Genomic DNA, 19,190 nt, shown 5'->3' with positions numbered 1-19,190 from the left:
TTGAAAGTTGTGCTACTGTTCCATGAGAAATTTGACTCAGTGCATTATGTTGCAATGTGTCTGTTTTGTGTTGGGACTGTGTTTGGAGTATATAGATTGTTAGATGAAGTGAACCTGAACCATATTTATTTGCAGTTGAGGAATGGCTGTCTGGCATATGAAACTGTGTCCTGAAATGATGCCTGGCTCTTGTCATTAACTGATAACGCATGGTGTTCTTCCAGTTCAGGGCTTGCTAATAAGTGCCAGATCTAACAGAAATCAGGAGGTCAAATGGAGCATGTGAGATATTAAAAGACATGGCAAGAGCAAGGTGATCCTGAGCTTTACGTGCATTTCAGCTGGCCTGACACCTTAGAAAAATTCCGATAAATTCTTCCCTGTGTGCATATTGTTGAATATGTAGGATTATAGACTTAAAAATTTTAGATGCTGACAACTGTGGCATGAAGTTGATGTTGAGGCTTAGTATTTCCTGTAGTGATTACAATGTTTTGCTGTATTTATTTCTCCTGATTCTGGGACTTCCTTGCACTTTTGCTGCTGCAAAGACAGTGATCTTCAGTAGTTCCTGACACACCTCCACCTCTCAGAAAATCCCCCAAAAACTCAACACCAAGCCAAACAAACCAATCCTCAAAAAAACACCCTCCGCCACAACATAATGGGGAGATTCTTGCACCTCAGAACTTCATTTTTTGCCTTGGAAGGCATTTGACAAACAAGCCTTATTTGCTTTGAGCCATATAATTTTATTTTTCCATATCTGCCTGCTTATTAGTTTTCTAAATCTAATACTCTCACACTACTGTTAAACATAATTGTTTTCGTACCTTCTGCATTATTACCTGCCTTGATGTTGGGCTTATATTTTGTTCAACATCATTATATGGCTCTTTGGTGTCTTCTGCTTAGTCTCATGGTTCAAGTTTCTGCTTCCTTTTCTTGTCAAAAGTAGTTCTTTTCATTTGAGAAGTGGTTTTCCTGTCACTTTCTGGCCTCTAGGGAGGCAGTGGCTGTGGTAATTTAATTTTACCTGCATGTTCCTTTTTTAAATTCCAGTTGAATTTTTAACCTACCGATTTCAGCTTGTTTCTAACTTTGTCTGATTAGAACACATTTGTCATCTCACTAAGCATAGAATACTCTAATTTTCCAGTGATCTCTATGTTTAACCTTTTCAGCTGTGTCTAACCTTCATAATCTGTGTTATTTTCCTCCCTTCTCATTGCTGTCTAGAGAGCGGTGTTACTTGTAGCTGTTTTTCACTAAAGGTGGTTTAACTACTTAATTAAAAAACTCAAACAGTGTTAAGAGTCCAGAAGCTGTTTTATGCTTCTTACAGCTCGGTGTTTCTATGCATGCTATGAAAATAATGTGGCACTGGAGTAATTTGCAAGGAGCATAGCTCTCATCTCAGTCTTTGAGTTAGGAAAGAACTGCTTTCTAATGGAGCTTATTTAGAATTCAGAACTGTTGGTCTTGGAGCCAAAGTAAAAAAAAAAAGGAGAGATTTTGTAATCCTTGGTTATAGGTATTTGTGTATGTAGTTCACTAAACTGATTCTAGTGAATACTTAAAATAATTTTGTTGATTAGGGCAGGTTCCCTGTTTTGTTAAGTACAACTGCATTGTTTGGAAAAAGTTCTAGCTTTACTGTTTGGGTGACTTGTAAAACATTTTTATGCTTATGGGCTTTTTTTTTTTAAGTTATCACTGATTAAAAACCCATCAACAAATAAGAAAACCAAAACAAAAAAATAAAAACCAACTGAAAATGTGGGACTTCATTGTTTCACATTCTTTCCTAGGATCCTGACAAAACTTCTGGAAGTTTCTGATGATCCACAGGTGCTGGCTGTAGCTGCTCATGACGTGGGAGAATATGTACGCCACTATCCCCGTGGGAAACGGTAGGAAAATGCCAGTATGTTGTTGTCTTAGAAGGTAGCTGGAGTGTGTACTGTGCCTGTGGCCTTTTCTGCTTATTTATATTAAAATATGCTGCAAAGGGATTGCAGGTTATGCTTAAGTTTTATTTATTGGGAAGATAAGGAAACACAAACTAGATCAGATGAGAAACTGCAGACTGGATCTCTGACTTAACAGATTTCAATGTCTCTTAACTGTAAAGGGAACCAATTATTAAAGTATTGAATACAATGTTTAGACTAAAGGAGAAGCCAGGTACCAGAAGAAATTGGAGGAACTATCAAGAGTTTAATGAACATATAATTTTTCCTCTCTATGACTAATTGGACTGTAATTACTGGACTTGGGGTAGACATGGACTATTCCAGCTAAAGACTGTTTTGTGACTTAAGACTACAAAGAAATTTTTTTCCACGAATAATTGCTGGTGTAATTTCAGTGATGCACAGATTCAGTTTTCACTCTTCCATTTAAGCATGTTTTAGCTAGACAAATATTCATTTTTGTGAAAGCTTTCATGTTCATTATAAACTCAAATTCCTGTTGAAATACACATGGACATTGCCATATTTTCCTGCTTTAAAAACCTATGAGGAAAGATGTTTACTGAGTAATTGCACTTCTAAGGTAGAGACCATTGAAGCAGAAAGAAGCCTTTGGTTTTTGCAGGAAACTGGCTCATCACTTACACAGAGGCACATGTGACTTAATTTTTGTAGCAAAGAAGCAGTCTGTTCCTGGTTTTTGCACAGGATTTAATGGATGTCGTGGTTTAACCCCAGCTGGCAACTCAGGGTCCATATAGGCAGTTGTTCTCTCTACAGCAGGATGGGGGAAGAGAAACAAAAGTAAAAGTGAGAAAAATAGTGGGTTGAGATATAGACAATTTAATAGGTAAAGCAAAATAGAGAATTAATTCACTGCTTCCCATGAGCAGGCAGGTGTTCAGCCATCTCAGGGAAGGCAGGTCTTCATTATGAATAATGGGTACTTGGAAAGACAAACACCATCACTTTGAATGGTTCCCCTCTTCCTCCTCCTCCTCCCAGTTTTGTGTGCTAACATGTTGCCATATGGTATGGAATATCCCTTTAGGCAGCTGGGGTCAGCTTCCATGGCTTTGTCCTGTCCCAAGTCCTTTTGCAGCCCCAGCCCCTCTGCTGGTGGGGTGAAGAGCAGAGAAGGCCTGGGTGCAGTGCAAATGCTGCTCGGCAATAATGAAATCAGCACTGCTTTTAGTACAAAGAGGAAAATCAACTACCGCAGCTAAAACCAGGTCAATAGATAAGATGAGAACAGCCTTCTAGCCTTGTTGGGAATTTCATGAACTCTTCTTGTGCAGACTGCTGTCTTGACAGTAGTAGAATCATGGGCAGCAGACTGAAACTTCAGGCCATATGTATGCTAGGAAGATGTACTGATTCCAGCCCCTGTAGTCTTGTAAGAACTGACATGGTATTTGAAGGAGAGGCAAGATATCCTTCAGTAAGGTGGAAACTAATAGTGCTGCAAGTGGCAAAGCTGGAGGACTGGCTAATGCTGGTTGTTCCTGCTTTGACCTGCTCTTTGTATGACATTATTTTATTACATATTGGCCAAATCTTGAAATAGTTAGCATGCATTTACCTGAATGTGTGGGCTAGTATGGCCATGTGGTTGCTGGTGCAAAGCTATGAAATCAGAGTGGATAAACAGGACCTGTATCCTTCTGTCTGTGGTTGGGAAAATATAGCTGTTAGGACTGCAGCTCCACTTAGCTCCCAGGCTGTTAAGCCTATTCAGCAATGTGCCAGCCTTCAAAAGAAGTGGTCATCAGCAAATAAAAAGTGTCCTAGATACTGTTCTAACCCACATTCTTATCTCAAATTCTAATACTTTAGCTGCTTTCTGTCTACAGACTTGGCTTATTTAACTTTCTGTTCCATTGAACAAACTTTTAAAGAATTTCATTTGTAATCCAGTGTATTCTTACCAAATACGACTTCAGCAATTTTGGAACTAACTAAAAGCTTAAAATGTCTATGGACTGTGTGTCCATTCCAGCATAATAATCCATTTCTTATGTTTTTTTGGTACACAGTTGTGTACTGCTCCCACATGTGATTGGTATTTTAATCTGTCATTGCATGACTCACTCCAAGAACGGATACAGTTCCTTGGTTTAGAAGAGTAGAAGAATTCAGGTGTCCTAAATACTTCTGTTTCTGTTAAGTGTTTATTGTGAACCCTAACTGGATCATCCTTTAGCCTTTGAAGATTGCAGAGATGAATTGGATACTAAAACTACTTAACTTCACCTGCTAGGCACAGTGGAGACCTAGAGCTACAGTTCTGGCTAATCTTTCCCTTTGTCTGACAAAAGAAATGTTTGTTAACAAGATCCTGTGGTTTTTTTTTTATGGCTGTTCTCCAATGCCTAAATAATTTTAAGTTGCTTTTAAAATTACACTTTGTGGACGAAATTGTTGAGACAGTATCACTGTGGGCTTCTCATGAGGCTCACAAAGATGCATTTTCTGAGAGTGTAACATCAGAAATAAAGTTTAGCACTCTTGGTTCCTGACATTAAAAATGCAGACTGCCAGCACAGCTTCCATGTGGCTTACAGGTTATTGTTATGTACAATCAACACTTAGAATTTCTTAAATGCTATGAATGTGGGCTTTGTGTTTTACATGTTTAAGAGATGGACACCTAGAGCCATTCTCTTCCTTAGCTCAGGATTCAGAAAAAAACTTGCATTCCCTTTTTCACCCTGGCTTAAAGATAAGTAGTGTGGATTTTATATTTGTTTTCTGCTATAACAGTCTAAATTGCATTCATTTGTCTTTATCTGCTATGTCTTCTTTCTCCCTCTAAATGGGTCATGTTAAAACCTGAATCTTCAGCATCCAGAGACTTTTTTTGAAATGACACTGTTTTGGCTTAGTGCAGTGATGTTATGGGGAGCAGTCACTGCAGAAGATGTGCACATATAACTGTAACACTGGGCTCTATTACTTCTGTAAAATAAGCAGCAGTTGAGGAGAGGGGAAACTAAATAGTGTTTTGGACACATTTGGAACTTGAACGAACATGATTCACTGTGAACCTTCTTCACTGTTTAGACCTTTGGGTTAAACTCATGGCTGGGAAGTGATCTGTACCTGTAGGCAGCATTATGCAAGAATGATAATGCTGTTCTTCAACTCCTCATGTTCTCAGCCATAATTTCAGTGATGTATTGTCATCTGAAAGAGCCTATTACCATTTGTGATTATAGGCTTTTAACCTTTCATTTTGGTTCTTGCATTCTTCTATCATAAGGAAGCTTTTGAGTTTAATGCCTTTTTCACATCCTTTGACTTCCTGAACATCCAGCGGCTTAAGTCAGTCCTTTAATAAAGAAAAAAATTATTATTTATGTTTCATACTCTTGCCTTTGTGTGCAGTGGTTTTATATTTAACTTATTAAAAAGGTGAGGCTGCATAAGGCAGGCATAAAGGTTTTTTTTAATCTGTTACATTACTAATAACTTCTTGAATTCTTGGCAAGGATTTTCCAGCTTGAAACAATTGCACTTGTCTGAATCCATTCCTGCTTTATGGAAAAGATGTTTGAATATTATTGGGAAATAATATTCCCTGTGGTCTTAAGGATAGTTTTGACTGAATTAGAAAATGAAACTGAAAATTCTCTTTTTCATCTCCAGGCTATGTCTTCATACCTGTTCTTTAGTTTGCAAAAACACATTTTGTTGTGCAGCTGTATTATCTGGCCATGAAAAGAGCAGTATTACATGCAGATAGCAGTATGTATTAATCTGGCCATGAAAAGAGCAGTAGTACATGCAGATAGCTAATGTAAGTTTTAAATGACAGGACAACATCAGGTTAAGCCTCTAAAGCAAATGATAGTGTCTTCACAGGATAGCATGTTTAACTACTAAGTGAGAGAACCACTGTAAAAAACCATATGAAAGTCAGTGAGTAAATCAGCTTTTATATTCCTTGCAAATTCTCTCCAAATTTACTGTTATGACAGACTGAAATGCTGCATGTAAAGTTATCTGGATGGTGATACCTTTTCAGGTTTTAAGTGTGTTGCCTTCCACCAGTTTTATTTAGTAATAATATATTCATGGCATGCAATACAAGGTTTCATCAGTATTTCATAGGGGATTTGGTATAACTGTTAAAAGGCTGACTGTGGTGGTGAAGTTTGTAGTGAAAGATGCAGCTGAAGCATATCCTTTTTTCTGGGTATGGTACCTTAACAGCCAGTTCTGCATCTTGTGCAGGAGTAGCTGTGGCTCTAGTACAGTTTGCATCTCAAAAAGCTCTATATGTATGAGGTGGGTGATTTAATAGGTCTTGGTGTGATTACAAGCATTCTTCTGTATTAGTGCCAGAAGAGATTGAGGTTTTATTCTTGCAAAAAATTGAGTGACCTGGTTGCCATCCATTTATGGGGTGGAGGGGACTACCTCTCCTACCTAATAATTCATAATGCTGTACCCTGCAAACCTTTTCCAGAGCTGTGTAAAGTAAATAACCCTTTCTGAAAAGGGTTCTTTTCTTGATTATTTATTTCAAAGTAGCAAACAGGAGTCCAGTATAAACATTCTCTGTTGTGAATTCTTAAAAAATCTTAAAAAAAAATAAATCAGTAGTTATTACAGAAGGTAATATGTATTCGTAACACATCAGGTGAGATGTGTATCTTGGCAAATAAATAATTTTAATGAAATAAATATTATATAATTTAAACTTAACCTCTTAATGCCTTGGATGAGAAGTGGTTGGATAGGATAGCTACCCAGAATTGAAAGTAATGTCAAAAAACTTGCTCCTCTCCTGTTTTTCAGCGTGATTGAACAGCTTGGTGGTAAGCAGCTGGTCATGAACCACATGCATCACGAAGACCAGCAAGTTCGTTATAATGCACTGCTGGCTGTGCAGAAGCTGATGGTTCACAACTGGTATGTGAAGATTATTTAACATACTAATAACCATGAGAAATCTTTGTTGTGGAGACAGGATTCAGAACAGTAGATTTCTTTTAGGGGAAAAATAACATTTTTATGTGTTAATAATACAGCAGTTTTTAAACAGCAGATTAATATGATGCTTATAGTAAGAACTTCGTTTATCTGTGTATTTTGGAGGTAGTTCATTTGAGTAGCTTCCTTACATGGTTGAATGTCACACAAGTAATTCACTTGAACAATGTGTTTTAGCCTAGGTTGGGTATTAGGAAAAGGTTCTTCATCCAGAGGGTGATTGGGCAGTGGGACAGGCTCCCAAGGGAAGTGGTCACAGCACCAGAGTGTTTGGACAATGCTCTCAGACACGTGGTGTGACTCTTGGGCTGGCCCTGTGCAGGGCCAGGAGCTGGATTTGATGGTTCTTGCGGTTCCTTTACAAGTCAGGATATTCTGTAATGATTCTATGAATTTATTTGAGCTGTGTGTGGAGTAGCAGAAGTTTATGGACTGATTGAGTGTTCTCTAATAACCCTGAAGTCTCGGCAAGTTCTGCTGCAGAGCTTGCTGGTGTGTGATGCTGCCTTTCCAACAGCACACAGGACCTTTATAGGGAAGCATTGAAGGGCTGAAGCTCTGAAAAACAGTGTTCATGAAGCAGCTTTGTATAAGTTGCCAAACTAATTAGGTATGCTAAGCATAAAGCATGGAGAGTTAAAAATACTAATTAGGAGTTTTTAATCTGGTTATTAATTATGAGTGCACCAGAGCTCATGTTTTCAGTCTGGCATTGCCTTAAAGCTAGATAAAATACAGGAATACATCTGAATATATTGGAACATAAGTGTTGAGATACAAAAAACTAATTTAATTTTGGACTTAAACAACCTTTTAGTTCTGAAAAGCTTAGTGCTTGTACATATCTATAACATCTGTCAATTTTCTCACCTATTACAGAATTTGAACTTTTTGAAAGGCTGAGTAGGGATGATGCTAGCAGTGTGAAAGTGGTAGGGGAACATGGACTCCTCAGCACCTTCTGATAGGCTAAGTCACCTCCTCCTTGCTGTGACAGGCTGGCTAAGTTGACAAAAAACTCCCGTTGTCTCTCTCTGCAGTGTATCATAGGTGAAACAAAGCTAATTTTCTCCCTTTCCTTCTGAAGAATATAGGTTTTAAAGTTTTGACTCTCGTGCATGTTATATTCATTTTATCCTACTCCCTCTCTTAGATGCTATGGGAACCCTCTATAAAAGAGAAACATGTGTTTAAATACCCTACTATGAAAATTCCTGCTATACTCTCCACCTGTAATGAGTACTTTGATAAATCACATGAAATTTTTGAGTGTAGAGATAGAGTCTAAACACATGGTCATGTTCAATTTAATTTTTGGTTATTATTGTCTATTATACTCTACCCTGCTTCTCAGTTTAATACATTTCTTTTCTCACTATGCTGTTCTGATACATTTGAAACATTCTGAGTATTACAAACCAGCTACTTCTAAATAGAAATTACAGTGTGGAAAGTTTAGTTACTGATACTCTCTTCTGCAGTAGGGATGGGCTTTATTTCATGTGTGTTCTGATGTCTTGAAAATCTGGTAGGAAGACCTTTGGTCTTTCTCCAGCACAAACCTCACTGGTAGGAAAAGTTTTCCTGAATGCCAAGCCTGGCTTTTTCTCACTTTCAGTGAGAGACTACTACTTGTAAAAACATCTCATCTGGTCTTCTAGATTTGTTTTGGTTTTTTCATGGTATGAACATTTCTGTGCCTGCTTTTCACAGTTTGTGAACCTTTAGACTTGAAACTGAGGGGGAGATGGCAAAAGTACCTAGTTTCAGATCTTCAGAGGTGTCAGTAAAAAGAATCTGTGTAAGTTAGTGCCACTTCCAGATTTACATTGTCATCTCTGTAGGGAATGTTTTCTTGTTTAATTCATAGTGGAACAAGCTTCTGGGGCCCACTGTCCTTGGCTCTTATTTGCCAAATTAGTGTTCCCCCTGGCATGGATTTACAGCTTAAGTGAAGGAAATGACACACTGTATGTGGGAAGCTGGATCTGTCTTTGTGTAGATCTGGCTTTTGATGAGTGTTGGGAGCTCTTCTGTTTCATTGCTGTCTCGTCTCACCACACAAGCTGAGTCCCCTGACTGCCACACACTGAGATTTAAGTGCCTGCTTACTAAGCTTTGCATTGTCATAAGATACGTTATTCAGCAACTTCAAGGTTTTATTTCCCTTGCTCTTCAGACCTGGGGAAACAATAAACATTTTTCCTCTTGCTTCCACTTATTCTGGAATTACAGTTATTTCACTCAAAGCAATTGTGTTTTTTTCCTTGAGTTTAACTGGTACAGAACAATTTGGCATTACTATCTGTGACACTTGTGACAGAGGTAGTCAGGCTTTTCCCGAAGGTTAAGTGAGAGAAAGATTAGAAAATAAAGCTTTGCTCTGCCACAATAAGGCTTGATGCAAGTGCTGTGCCTGGAGCTAAGAAAGGAAAACTTGTGGTACTTGAATTGAGGGAATGCCATGGGGCAGCTGAAGTAGCATTCTGCCTAAAACACAGCTGTATCATTTGACTGTTAGCTTAACTTAGAGACAGTTAACTCCTAAGTAATTTGAGTAGTTCATTACAGGCTTTCCCTTAGGGGTTTTTAAGTCAGGGATTAATGGGGGGAAATCAGACTGTCAAGCATTCTCTTAAATGGTGAAGCTAGATTGGAAAAAGCAGTAACTGCTGTCAGCTTTTCACATGAGATAAGTTCAAGTGAAATATTCCAGTTACATTTGCATGTTAAATGGTCATGCACTTGATGAAGCAAGGAGCAAAATTATCTTTATCATCACTTACTGCCTGTACATGGGAATTAATCCTGAGTTTCAATCTGACTTGAATTGTGTTAGTCATGGCACCCCATGCTGATATTAGGAACCTGTGTAGTGGGTTGATCCTGGGTGCATGCACCCACCAAAGCTGCTGTTATTGCTCTCCTCCATGGCTGAACAGAGGATAGAAAATACAACAAAGGATTCCCAGCTGAGATAAGGACTGGGAGATATCACTCACCAAATACTGTCACATGCAAAACAGGCTCAAATTAGAGATAATTAGTTGAATTTGTTACTAACAATACCAGAGCAAGATAGTGAGAAGTAAATATGACCTGAAAAGCACCTTCTCTCCACCCCTCCCTCCTTCCAAGCTCTACCTCCTCCCCTAGGGCTACAGGTAGATAGAATGGGGATAATGGCCAGTTTGTCACACGTTGTTTTCTCCCACTGGCTAGGGAGAGGGATACTTTCCCTGCTCCATAATGGGGTCCCTGCCATGGGAGATAGTTCTCCATGAATTTCCCCAACACGAGTCCATCCCATGGGCAACAGCCCTCCCCAAACTATTGCAGCATGGGTCACTCTTCTGCAGGGTGCAGTCCTTCAAGGACACACTGCTCCAGCATGTGTCCCTCCACAGGGTCACAAGTCCTGCCAGGAAACCTGCTCCAGTATGGGCTTCTCTCTCCAAGGATCTGCAGATCCCTGTCAGGACCCTGCTCCAGCACAGCCTTCCCTCAGACATTCACCTGCTTGGCTGTGGGGCTCCTGACCTCCTCCTTGATACTGACATGAAGAGATGAGTATGTTGGCAGGTGCTAAACAGTGGGAGTTAGGATGTGTCACTTGAGCATGATCAATTATGGTATGGAAGTGGAATTCGTAAAGGGCATACTGAATGAAGCAACAAATTGGGCAAGCTTTGGATACACAACAAGTTCATACATGGTTTTCTAAATGCATAGCCCAGACAAAATTACTTGCTCTCCATCTTTTAAAATGAGGAATTCTGCAGGGAGACAGTAAAAAATCTGAAACTGCCTAGGATTTGCAATATGCTATATTTAGAAACTGTTACTCTACAGATAGTTTCTGTACAATGCCTGCATTTGGGAGTGAGAAGCGCAGGGTGTAGTGATTGTTAACTGGCAGCCACAAAGTTTGCACCCACCCTCACCCCTTATTTTTTCCCCCATCCCAACACTGAGGTGTAGAATGCTTAATAGAGTAGTAGGCTTAAATCTAGGAAACAATACCTACAGGATAATGACTTCCACTATATTTATTTCTCCTGGTTCTTAGCCTTCATTATCGCTACAATTCCCTTTCAGTAGTTAACAGAAGTTAACTAAATGAAAAGCTTGAGAAGATAGTGTCTCTGATAAAAATAAATCTTTTTAAGAGAACAGTTCCTAGCTAGAATGAGACAAGTTAAACAAAAATCCAGTTAATTGCAGGCGCACTTGATATCTAGTGGAGTGTTCCATCTTTTTATTTGCACATAAATGTGTATTCTTATAAAACTTCATTCCATGTAGGTGTAGAGGCTGTGTTTATTTATTGGGCATATGCTCTCTGGGATTCACGCTGTGCTCATGTTTTCTGTCATGAGATCTCTACTCTTGGCAGAAACACTTTTTAATATTTATAGAGCTCATGTTAGCATGGAAGATATCAGACATTCTGCTCAGTTTGCATTTTCTCTTTTCAAAGAAATTGCTTGTTTTCATGAACTATGCTGAAAAACATGTCACCAAAGAAGTAACTTTTTGATAATTTACTTCTGATTAGTGTTCTTTAAAAATTTGATTTCCTGATAGAAAAATCCAGTGAAAAACTACGGATGTTGGTCATTCTTACATAAAAAGCTCTTAAGTGTTGTAAGCAAAAAAATTCTTTGTGGTAACTAAACCTTCTGTTTAAATATAAAACTGTTTCCAAACCACATTGCAAGGTTTAGTCAAGTGGGTTTTGTAAATTCACAGAATGGCTCTTTGTTTTAGCTCATAGCATATCTTATGAGTGAAAAACGGCTGGCACTTTGTCCCTAATAGAAAGATACATATTGAATTGGATTTCACAGTTTATTTTCTTTTAAAATCAAATACTTAAGTAATAGCTTTGTTATAAGACCTCATTGGTCTGCTGTCTCTTCATAGTTTGTATGTGAAGTTGTGAACTGGAAGTCTATAATAACACGTTCTAGGATTGGACAAAACCAGGGAAACTGCTGAGAGGAAAGGAGGTTCTTGTAGTGTCTCAGTTTGAAGATTCACATTAATGCTGCATTTCATGTTGTAAGGAGGGCTTTAAACCATGCTATGAGTAGTATTTTCAGTAATCATGATAATCTGTAGATTGTCTATTAATATTACTGCATTCAACTGAAGAAAGGGCTCCATTTGGAAACACAAAGCCCCTTTCATGTAATGTTCATAATCCTTCTGTACAACCATTCAAGCTGTTTAGTTTTTATGTGCACATCAGAATGTTAAGCATCTCTTTACTGTGAATAATTAAACAGAAACAATGTCCTAGATTTTGTTTATCTCAACAGTTGGCTTTTGTTCTATTTGTTTGTATGAAGTGGAATCTGTTAAACTAAGTATTGAGAATTGCAGAGATGTTTGCAGTATCTTTTCTTTCTTGAGATCCACAGCCACATTTATAGGTCAAGGAGATACAGGGTGAAAATGACCATGGTTCTACTGAAAAAGATAATTTATAAAAATCTTCAGTTTGGTTTGTTGGAGGACCAAGCTGTTTGGTCAAAGTGGCTTTGATTCTGTTGTGTAGATTTGTTTTTTTTGTTTTTGTTGTTGGTTTGTGATGACTTAGCTTCAAAACCACTCATAGTAGGCATTGGTATAATAAACACATAAATTAGATCCTTTAATACCATTTTTAAATTGGACTATTTCATATTGCATAAATCCACTGAGTCAAAGAAAAAAATTGTGTTCAGTAAACAAATGACAGAAGACAACAGCAGTTCTCCAGTGGTAGCACTCTAACTTTGGCAGTCTTCCCAGCCCAGCTCTCTAGGAAGATGTCTCTGTTTGTTACTTTACTACTTTTATAATTGTTCTCTTCCTGTTTACTTTTGTGAAGAAAATGATACTGAGGAACATGTAATGTGTATATATATATCTTTTCTGTATATAGTATAGAAGAAAAAAAAAACCATATAAAAATGTGCAGCATTATAACTTTGGATCCAGCAGTAAGACAGGTTAATATTACATATCAGGAACCAAATATTAACATCACTTCAGGTTTGATTTGAGCCTGGCTTCTTTATTTTATTTCCTGGCTTCTGTAACTGTGGCTCTGTGGGGAGACAAATGCAGCTGGTGGTGGCCCCTGTGGGTCTCCACTCGCCTTTTTCCCAGCCACCACCAGTGTTAATGTGACACTGCAGTAACCATGTTCAAGGGAGCTTATTTGTGGAAAGCAATTCACTGCAATTCACCTGGGAGTTAAATGAACAAAAGGTGCTGTCTCACTAGAATACCCTGAGTGCCTCGTGAGAAACAGGCCTACACAGCTGGAATGGGTTACAGGGTCGGTGTTCCAGCTCTGTCTCACATTGGATTAGGTGGAGACTAGACAGTTGCAACCTTGTGGTGGTGTTGCCACTTCATGTGTACTGCTCAGAGGTTCCAGGGGTGGTTACTCTGTGGAGTGTAACACTAACAAGACAATGTTTCCACGAGTTAGTTTAGCCTGCTTAGAATTGGGAATATATCAATTATGTGATTCAAATACCTACTTGTAAAGCCACAATAAATTAGTAAAACTGGTCCATCTCTTTCTAGTCTAATAACTTCTTTCCCGGTTACTAGACCTCTAGCAGAAATGCAACATAGGGCTGGCAAAACTGATCAATTTGTTCAAACTATTCTATCTGCTACCTGTCCTGTGAACTTGTTTGTTTAACTATTTGTCATATTTTTATGATTTGTCTGTAAGCAGTGTATGTTGGCAATGTCTTTCGAGTGTATTGAGTCAAGTGGCAGACTTTTTGAAGGATTTCTTTAGAACTAGCTTTTCAATTTCATTTTCGAAAGTATGGGACTCTAGGTTTATGTTTAGATAGAGAAAAATAAAATCAATATTTTTATAATTTGGTTTTTGTCAAAGAAAGGCATTCTGTCTCTTGGGAACCTCAGTCTGCTAAGCCAAGCTAGAGATTGCAGATATTCAAGGCTATCAAATATTTTTAATAATCAGGATGCAAGAGTTAAATGTAAGACAAGAGAAAATATGAAAATTGAATCCTTCCTTTACTCTGTGCTTCATCCACTTTTATTCCTTTGCCCATTAATTTTCAGTGTCCTTTAAAGGACAGATAAATCTGACTGCACTGGAATTTGGAGAATAACACTGAAAGTAGTACTACTTAAACTTCAAGGCTTGTTTCTTTTAACACATGGCTCCTAGGGATCTGTTGTGTCTTATCGTACCCTTCTATCACAGATTGTTTGTTGTTTGACAATGATCTTTTAGTATATTTAGTATAAAATTTGTAGGTGGTGTCTTGTGCTAGTTTGCAATCTCCTTATTCCATATTCACTGAGTTTACATGTTGGATCAGTTCTGTGTGCCTTTTCCTAAATAAACTTGAAGTGTTTGTTTCAATTATGACATTTAAGTATGTCTCTGCTTCAAGGTGTCTCATGAGCAACAAAAACTGATTAAATTAAAGGAAGAAACAAATTAGAATAAGAATTTGAGATAAAATGAATTCTTGTATTCAGCTGTAAGCTTCCTTTTCTTCATGGAAAAAGCACTTTGGGAACAGCAGAAAATGTGTGTCTAAAAAGAGGCCTCAAAAAGGGGGAATTACTACTGTGGAAGGAATCTCACTTGGTTGTTCTAGTAAGAATAAAAAGATTAATTTGCAAATGGAAATTACTTTTGCTTCACTGTCAGACTTTTGGATGACCAGGGAAGTGAAAGTGTGTGGTGTTTCAAGTCTTGTTGGTCTGAGCTTTAATTGAGAAATGGAAGATTTTATAGCTAGTCTCAAAAGTGTACTGTAGTCTTGAGTACTACAGTTGCATGTTTGAAGCTTTTCTGCAGTGCAGAGGTAATATTTTTTGTTCTTTTAAATTTATACTGAATCAGTTGTTTCATGTTTGAATGCTGTTTTGTGCAAATGCAAACTTGTTTGCACTAGCTTCATCTGCTTTTAATAAGGATGGTTTTATGGTGAAGGAAATAAGAAGATGGCTAAACCTGACCTTTTTATAAAGGCCTTTCTGTGAGGAAAATGGTTTAAAATATCTTGTAGTGGTCCAATTCTTGGGCTTATAGCTTGCAATTAAAAAAAAAAAGTAAGTCTAATACCTACCTCATTACTTCCTGTTGTAGCATGCATCGCAAATCTCAGACGCTATTTTGATAACTTTATTAACTGATTTGTTATCTTATGACAAGATCCATCCTTCCATCATACCTGCTCTTATAGTGCAATGTGTTGAATACTTGCATTCTTACAGGTGACTTTAATTTTGAGAGGTAAATAGTAAAGAGAAAAACTGGGATTTTAAAATAAAGTTTAACTAAGCATCAGTGCAGAATAAAGTCTTAGAGCCTTAATTCGTAATAGCATGGGGATGGACATTTATGTCCAACTTATGAGTGAAGTTTGGAGCTTACAGTGCTTCTTAACCTCCTAACAGGATGAAACACCAGTATTTATAAAATATATTTGAATCTTCTTATTCTTTTAATATGTGTTTTAGCAGAGGGAGAACAGGGTCCTGCTTAACATTTTGGAGCAGGTCCAGAGGAGACCTATGAAGATGATTTAGAGGCATGGAAAACCTGTGCTGTGAGCAGAAGATCTGAGTTGGGGTTGTTAAGCCTGGACAAGAGGAATCTCTGGGAGATGTTAGAGCACCTGTACCGTACCTAAAGGAGGCCTACAGGAAGGCTGGAGAGGGCCTTCCCACAAGGCTAAGGGATGATAGCTGTGAAATAAAACAGGGCTGAGTTAGATTAGATATCAGAAAGAATTATTTCCTGTGAGGGTGGTGAGACACTGGAAGAGGTTTCCCAGAGAATCTGTGGATGCCCCATCCTGTGGAGTATTCAAGGCCAGGTTGGAGGGGGCTTTCAGCAGCGTGGTGTAGTGGAAGGTGTCCCTGCCCATGGCAGAGGGCTTGGAATCAGATGATCTTTAAGGTCCCTTCCAACCCAAATCATTCTATGATTCCATGTTCATCTAATCTAGACCATGCAATAGCTTGTCCTGGGTTAACCAGTGACCCTCAAATGGGAGTGATAATTTTCTGTTTGGTTAAGTGATCCTTCTAACAGCTTGTAATGCAAGGTTTTTGCATTTCAGTGGCCCTTGGTGGTGGCTAAAGAGGTGATGGTGTAGGAACACTATGGGATTTTCACTTGGGTATGCAGCATGACAATGTAGAGATGTAACTGCAGGCACTCATTCTGTATGGGGAAATGGGTCAATTTTCCTTGACCCTGCACTTAGAACTTACACCTGCAAAAGGTTTTGTAGGGAACATACTGTTCTACTTACTGTAGAAGTTGAATATGTCTGTGAAGGCACTAAGTACCTACAAAATATGCTACTGCTCTGCTGCCTTGGAGATTTTTGCTGACTGCACTGCACTCTAGTGGGGTTTTTAGAAAGCCTTGGCCATGCATCTGAAGCAGTGTAAACTTTGCAATAGTTGTAGTGTTATGGATTATTAGCTTGATTGATTTTCCTACTTGGAAGTAATAGTGTGGGATTTTCACATTCAATATGGTTCATCTGTGCTTTAAGAACAAATAATGTTGTGGGCTTGTAATATGATGAGCAGAGCCATGTATGCAACAAGTGTCAGTTAGTTTCAAGGCTGGATGTCAGAGAAGAAATACTAGAATCAGTACATGCATATAGGCATGAAACAAATGAAAACAAAACAAATAAAAAGACAACCAGAAACATAGAGGGAGCATAAAGAGGGATGGTGAGTGTGGAAGCTCTTCCATAGTTGCTCTCTGTGTTTTTGGATGACTATCAAATTTTGTTTTGCTGGTACAGTCCTGCAAAACCACAAGAGAGCAGCTTATTTCCTTTGCCAGCAGGAGCCTCTACTTTGAGGGTGATAACCTGCCTGTTATGAGCAGGAGTTGTATCTATTAAGTGGAGCCCAAGCATTAAAATACTGTGATTTTACAGCAACACCTGATGGAGCTGTAAATGAAGGCACTAAACCCTAACATATGGTTCAGCATACAAATTATGTGTTATTTTCTTTGCTAGAGGTGTTTGAAGTTAATGTTTTATAGGAGCTTTTGCTTTTCTGGATGCTTAATGTTAAAACTGAGAAAAGTGGTGTTGGGTGGTGCAGTTGGAGTGCTGAACTTCATTGTAAGGGATAACTGTTCAACAGGACACTAAGCTGAAAACTAGTTTTTGAAATGTGCAAAAACCCTGATCTTTGAAATTTATTTTTTTAATTAAGCAAAAGCACATACTCTTGAGTTATGTAGGGATTTTTTGAGACTTCTTTCTGAACACCATCCTTCTGAGATGCTTCTAGTGCTTAACCTGTGTAGGTTGAAATATCTGTGTAGTGAGAAAGCACAGTACTAAGTGTATGATCAGCAGTAGAAAAAGAACGCCTACATTTCATGAGTCCTGAAGCCTCTCTTTCACTTGATACAGTGGTACAATTATTGTGTTTTCTGTGACAAGCAGCAGCCCAGGTACTATTATTAAAGACCGCTTACAGCTTTTTTGTGGTTCTTTTTTGCGAAGTGTTGATCTGCTTTCACAAGAGAGAAAGTGAAGGACTGTTACATTCAGAAGAACTGTGCAGTATTTTTCCATGGGATTTAGACACTGTTGCTCAGGGCAAGTGCCAGTAATCTGAGAGATGTTCCAGTGTTGAGAGGAGAGATAGAAAGTAAGTGGCTTAGTGCACTTCAAAGTGCAGGTGAGGAAAGCACTTTAAAGAAGATGTTGCTGTACAGTGGGCCTGGATTGATTATCTTTTATTTTTCTCAACTTGAATATGTAGTTATTGAGACAGTGTCTATTTGCTTGCCTGTTGTATTGCCAGTATGTCCTTTGTGTTACACGTGCTCCTGCAGCTGGGTTGTAGAAAGGGATACTTTCAAATGTTTTCCCATAGCTTCTAAAATATGTATTTAACAAGCAGAATTTATCTGTTTCATGAGTGTTCTGTGTCAGTTGTCAGGGCTTCTAAATATTCCCTTTGGGCTCTTTCTTTTTCTAGACAGCTTTGTTATGTTTGATTTGTACTTTATTTTCATAGGGCAGATGATGGATACTTGGGTGTGCTCATTGTTGCTCCAGTTGACATCATTTAAGGGATTAATTCTGAACTTAAAGCTCTTTCTTCTTTATACACTTAGTAATTCCCACGACTGTTGCACTCCCCACTCTCCAGAACATTTCTCAATCTAATTTTTTGTTGTATTTCAGGGAATACCTTGGGAAGCAGTTGCAGTCAGAACAACCTCAGACGGCCACCGCACGGAGCTAAACACTTCCATCAGTTCATGCAGTTTGTGCTTACAACTTCAGTGTGTTTCTCTTTAAATGAATACAAAGGAAATCCTGAAATCACATGCTCTTTGTCTGCTACGGGTGCATAAACATTCCAACTTCCCTCTAGTGTTGTTGGCTTACTAAAAATTTGTTTGTTCAACTAGTTCTGCTGATTATGCCTATTAGCTTCTTGTTCTATTCTGAATGTATATGAAGAAATGTGGCTAATATATTGCATTTGTTTTATGTATTTATTCTCATAATAAAGACTATTATTAAAGGATATCCGTTCCATAATGGATATTATAATTAGCCTAGAAAAATTGTTCTCTTCTTTTAGTGGCTTATCAGTGTTGTCACTTTCCAAGAAAAGTAAGTTGTCCCCTTATGTCTCAGACAAATTAGTAAGTCTTTGACTCAGTGTTTCATAGAAAGTGCAATAGCCTAAGAAATATTGATTATTAATACTAAAATATATTCCAAGTCTCAAAATAGTGTTGAAATTGTATATAAAAGCAAAGGTATGGGTGGGGCTTTTTGGGGGGGGTGGGGTAGTTCTCTTGTTAGAAACTACATTAAAAAATCTGGAAATGAGAAGAGGAAAAGAAATGAGCACTCCTCCATCAGTGAAAACACATCCTCAAGATTGTTAGTCCAGCTGTATAACACCAGTGGTTAAGGCTGTAGATCATAGATCAAGTTGAGGGTGTGGGTTTTTTTTTTTTTTTTTTAATGTGCACTACTAGCTGCTGAAATTGTAATTTCATGGAGTTTTTGGTTATTGAAAATACTTGTAAATGTTAGGGTTCTGCTTTCATTCCAAAATCCATTGTATTTCTTTTATATTAAGCCAGATAATTTGGCTATCAATATTTTCTGTGTTCTGTGTTCAGTATAAAATATGTAATCAATA

At 38.1% G+C, this 19,190-nt stretch overlaps 1 protein-coding gene across 2 annotated transcripts in view; it reads left to right on the top strand.

Moving 5' to 3' along the window:
• The window catches only part of ATP6V1H (ATPase H+ transporting V1 subunit H), a 47,503-nt gene extending 28,943 nt beyond the window's left edge, over positions 1-18,560 (top strand). For both annotated transcript variants that reach the window (XM_066563149.1, XM_066563140.1), the window contains exons 12-14: positions 1,812-1,913; positions 6,780-6,893; positions 18,212-18,560. In XM_066563149.1, the coding sequence (XP_066419246.1) occupies positions 1,812-1,913; positions 6,780-6,893; positions 18,212-18,272 (277 nt within the window). In that variant the 3' untranslated portion in view covers positions 18,273-18,560. The remainder of the gene's footprint in view (positions 1-1,811; positions 1,914-6,779; positions 6,894-18,211) is intronic.
• The last annotated feature ends 630 nt before the right edge of the window (positions 18,561-19,190 follow it).

The sequence above is a fragment of the Molothrus aeneus genome, chromosome 1, assembly GCF_037042795.1.
Source record: "Molothrus aeneus isolate 106 chromosome 1, BPBGC_Maene_1.0, whole genome shotgun sequence".
In the NCBI taxonomy this organism is placed as follows: domain Eukaryota; kingdom Metazoa; phylum Chordata; class Aves; order Passeriformes; family Icteridae; genus Molothrus; species Molothrus aeneus.
Note: the sequence above shows the minus strand (reverse complement) of the source record. Positions and strands in the feature narration are given on the sequence as shown.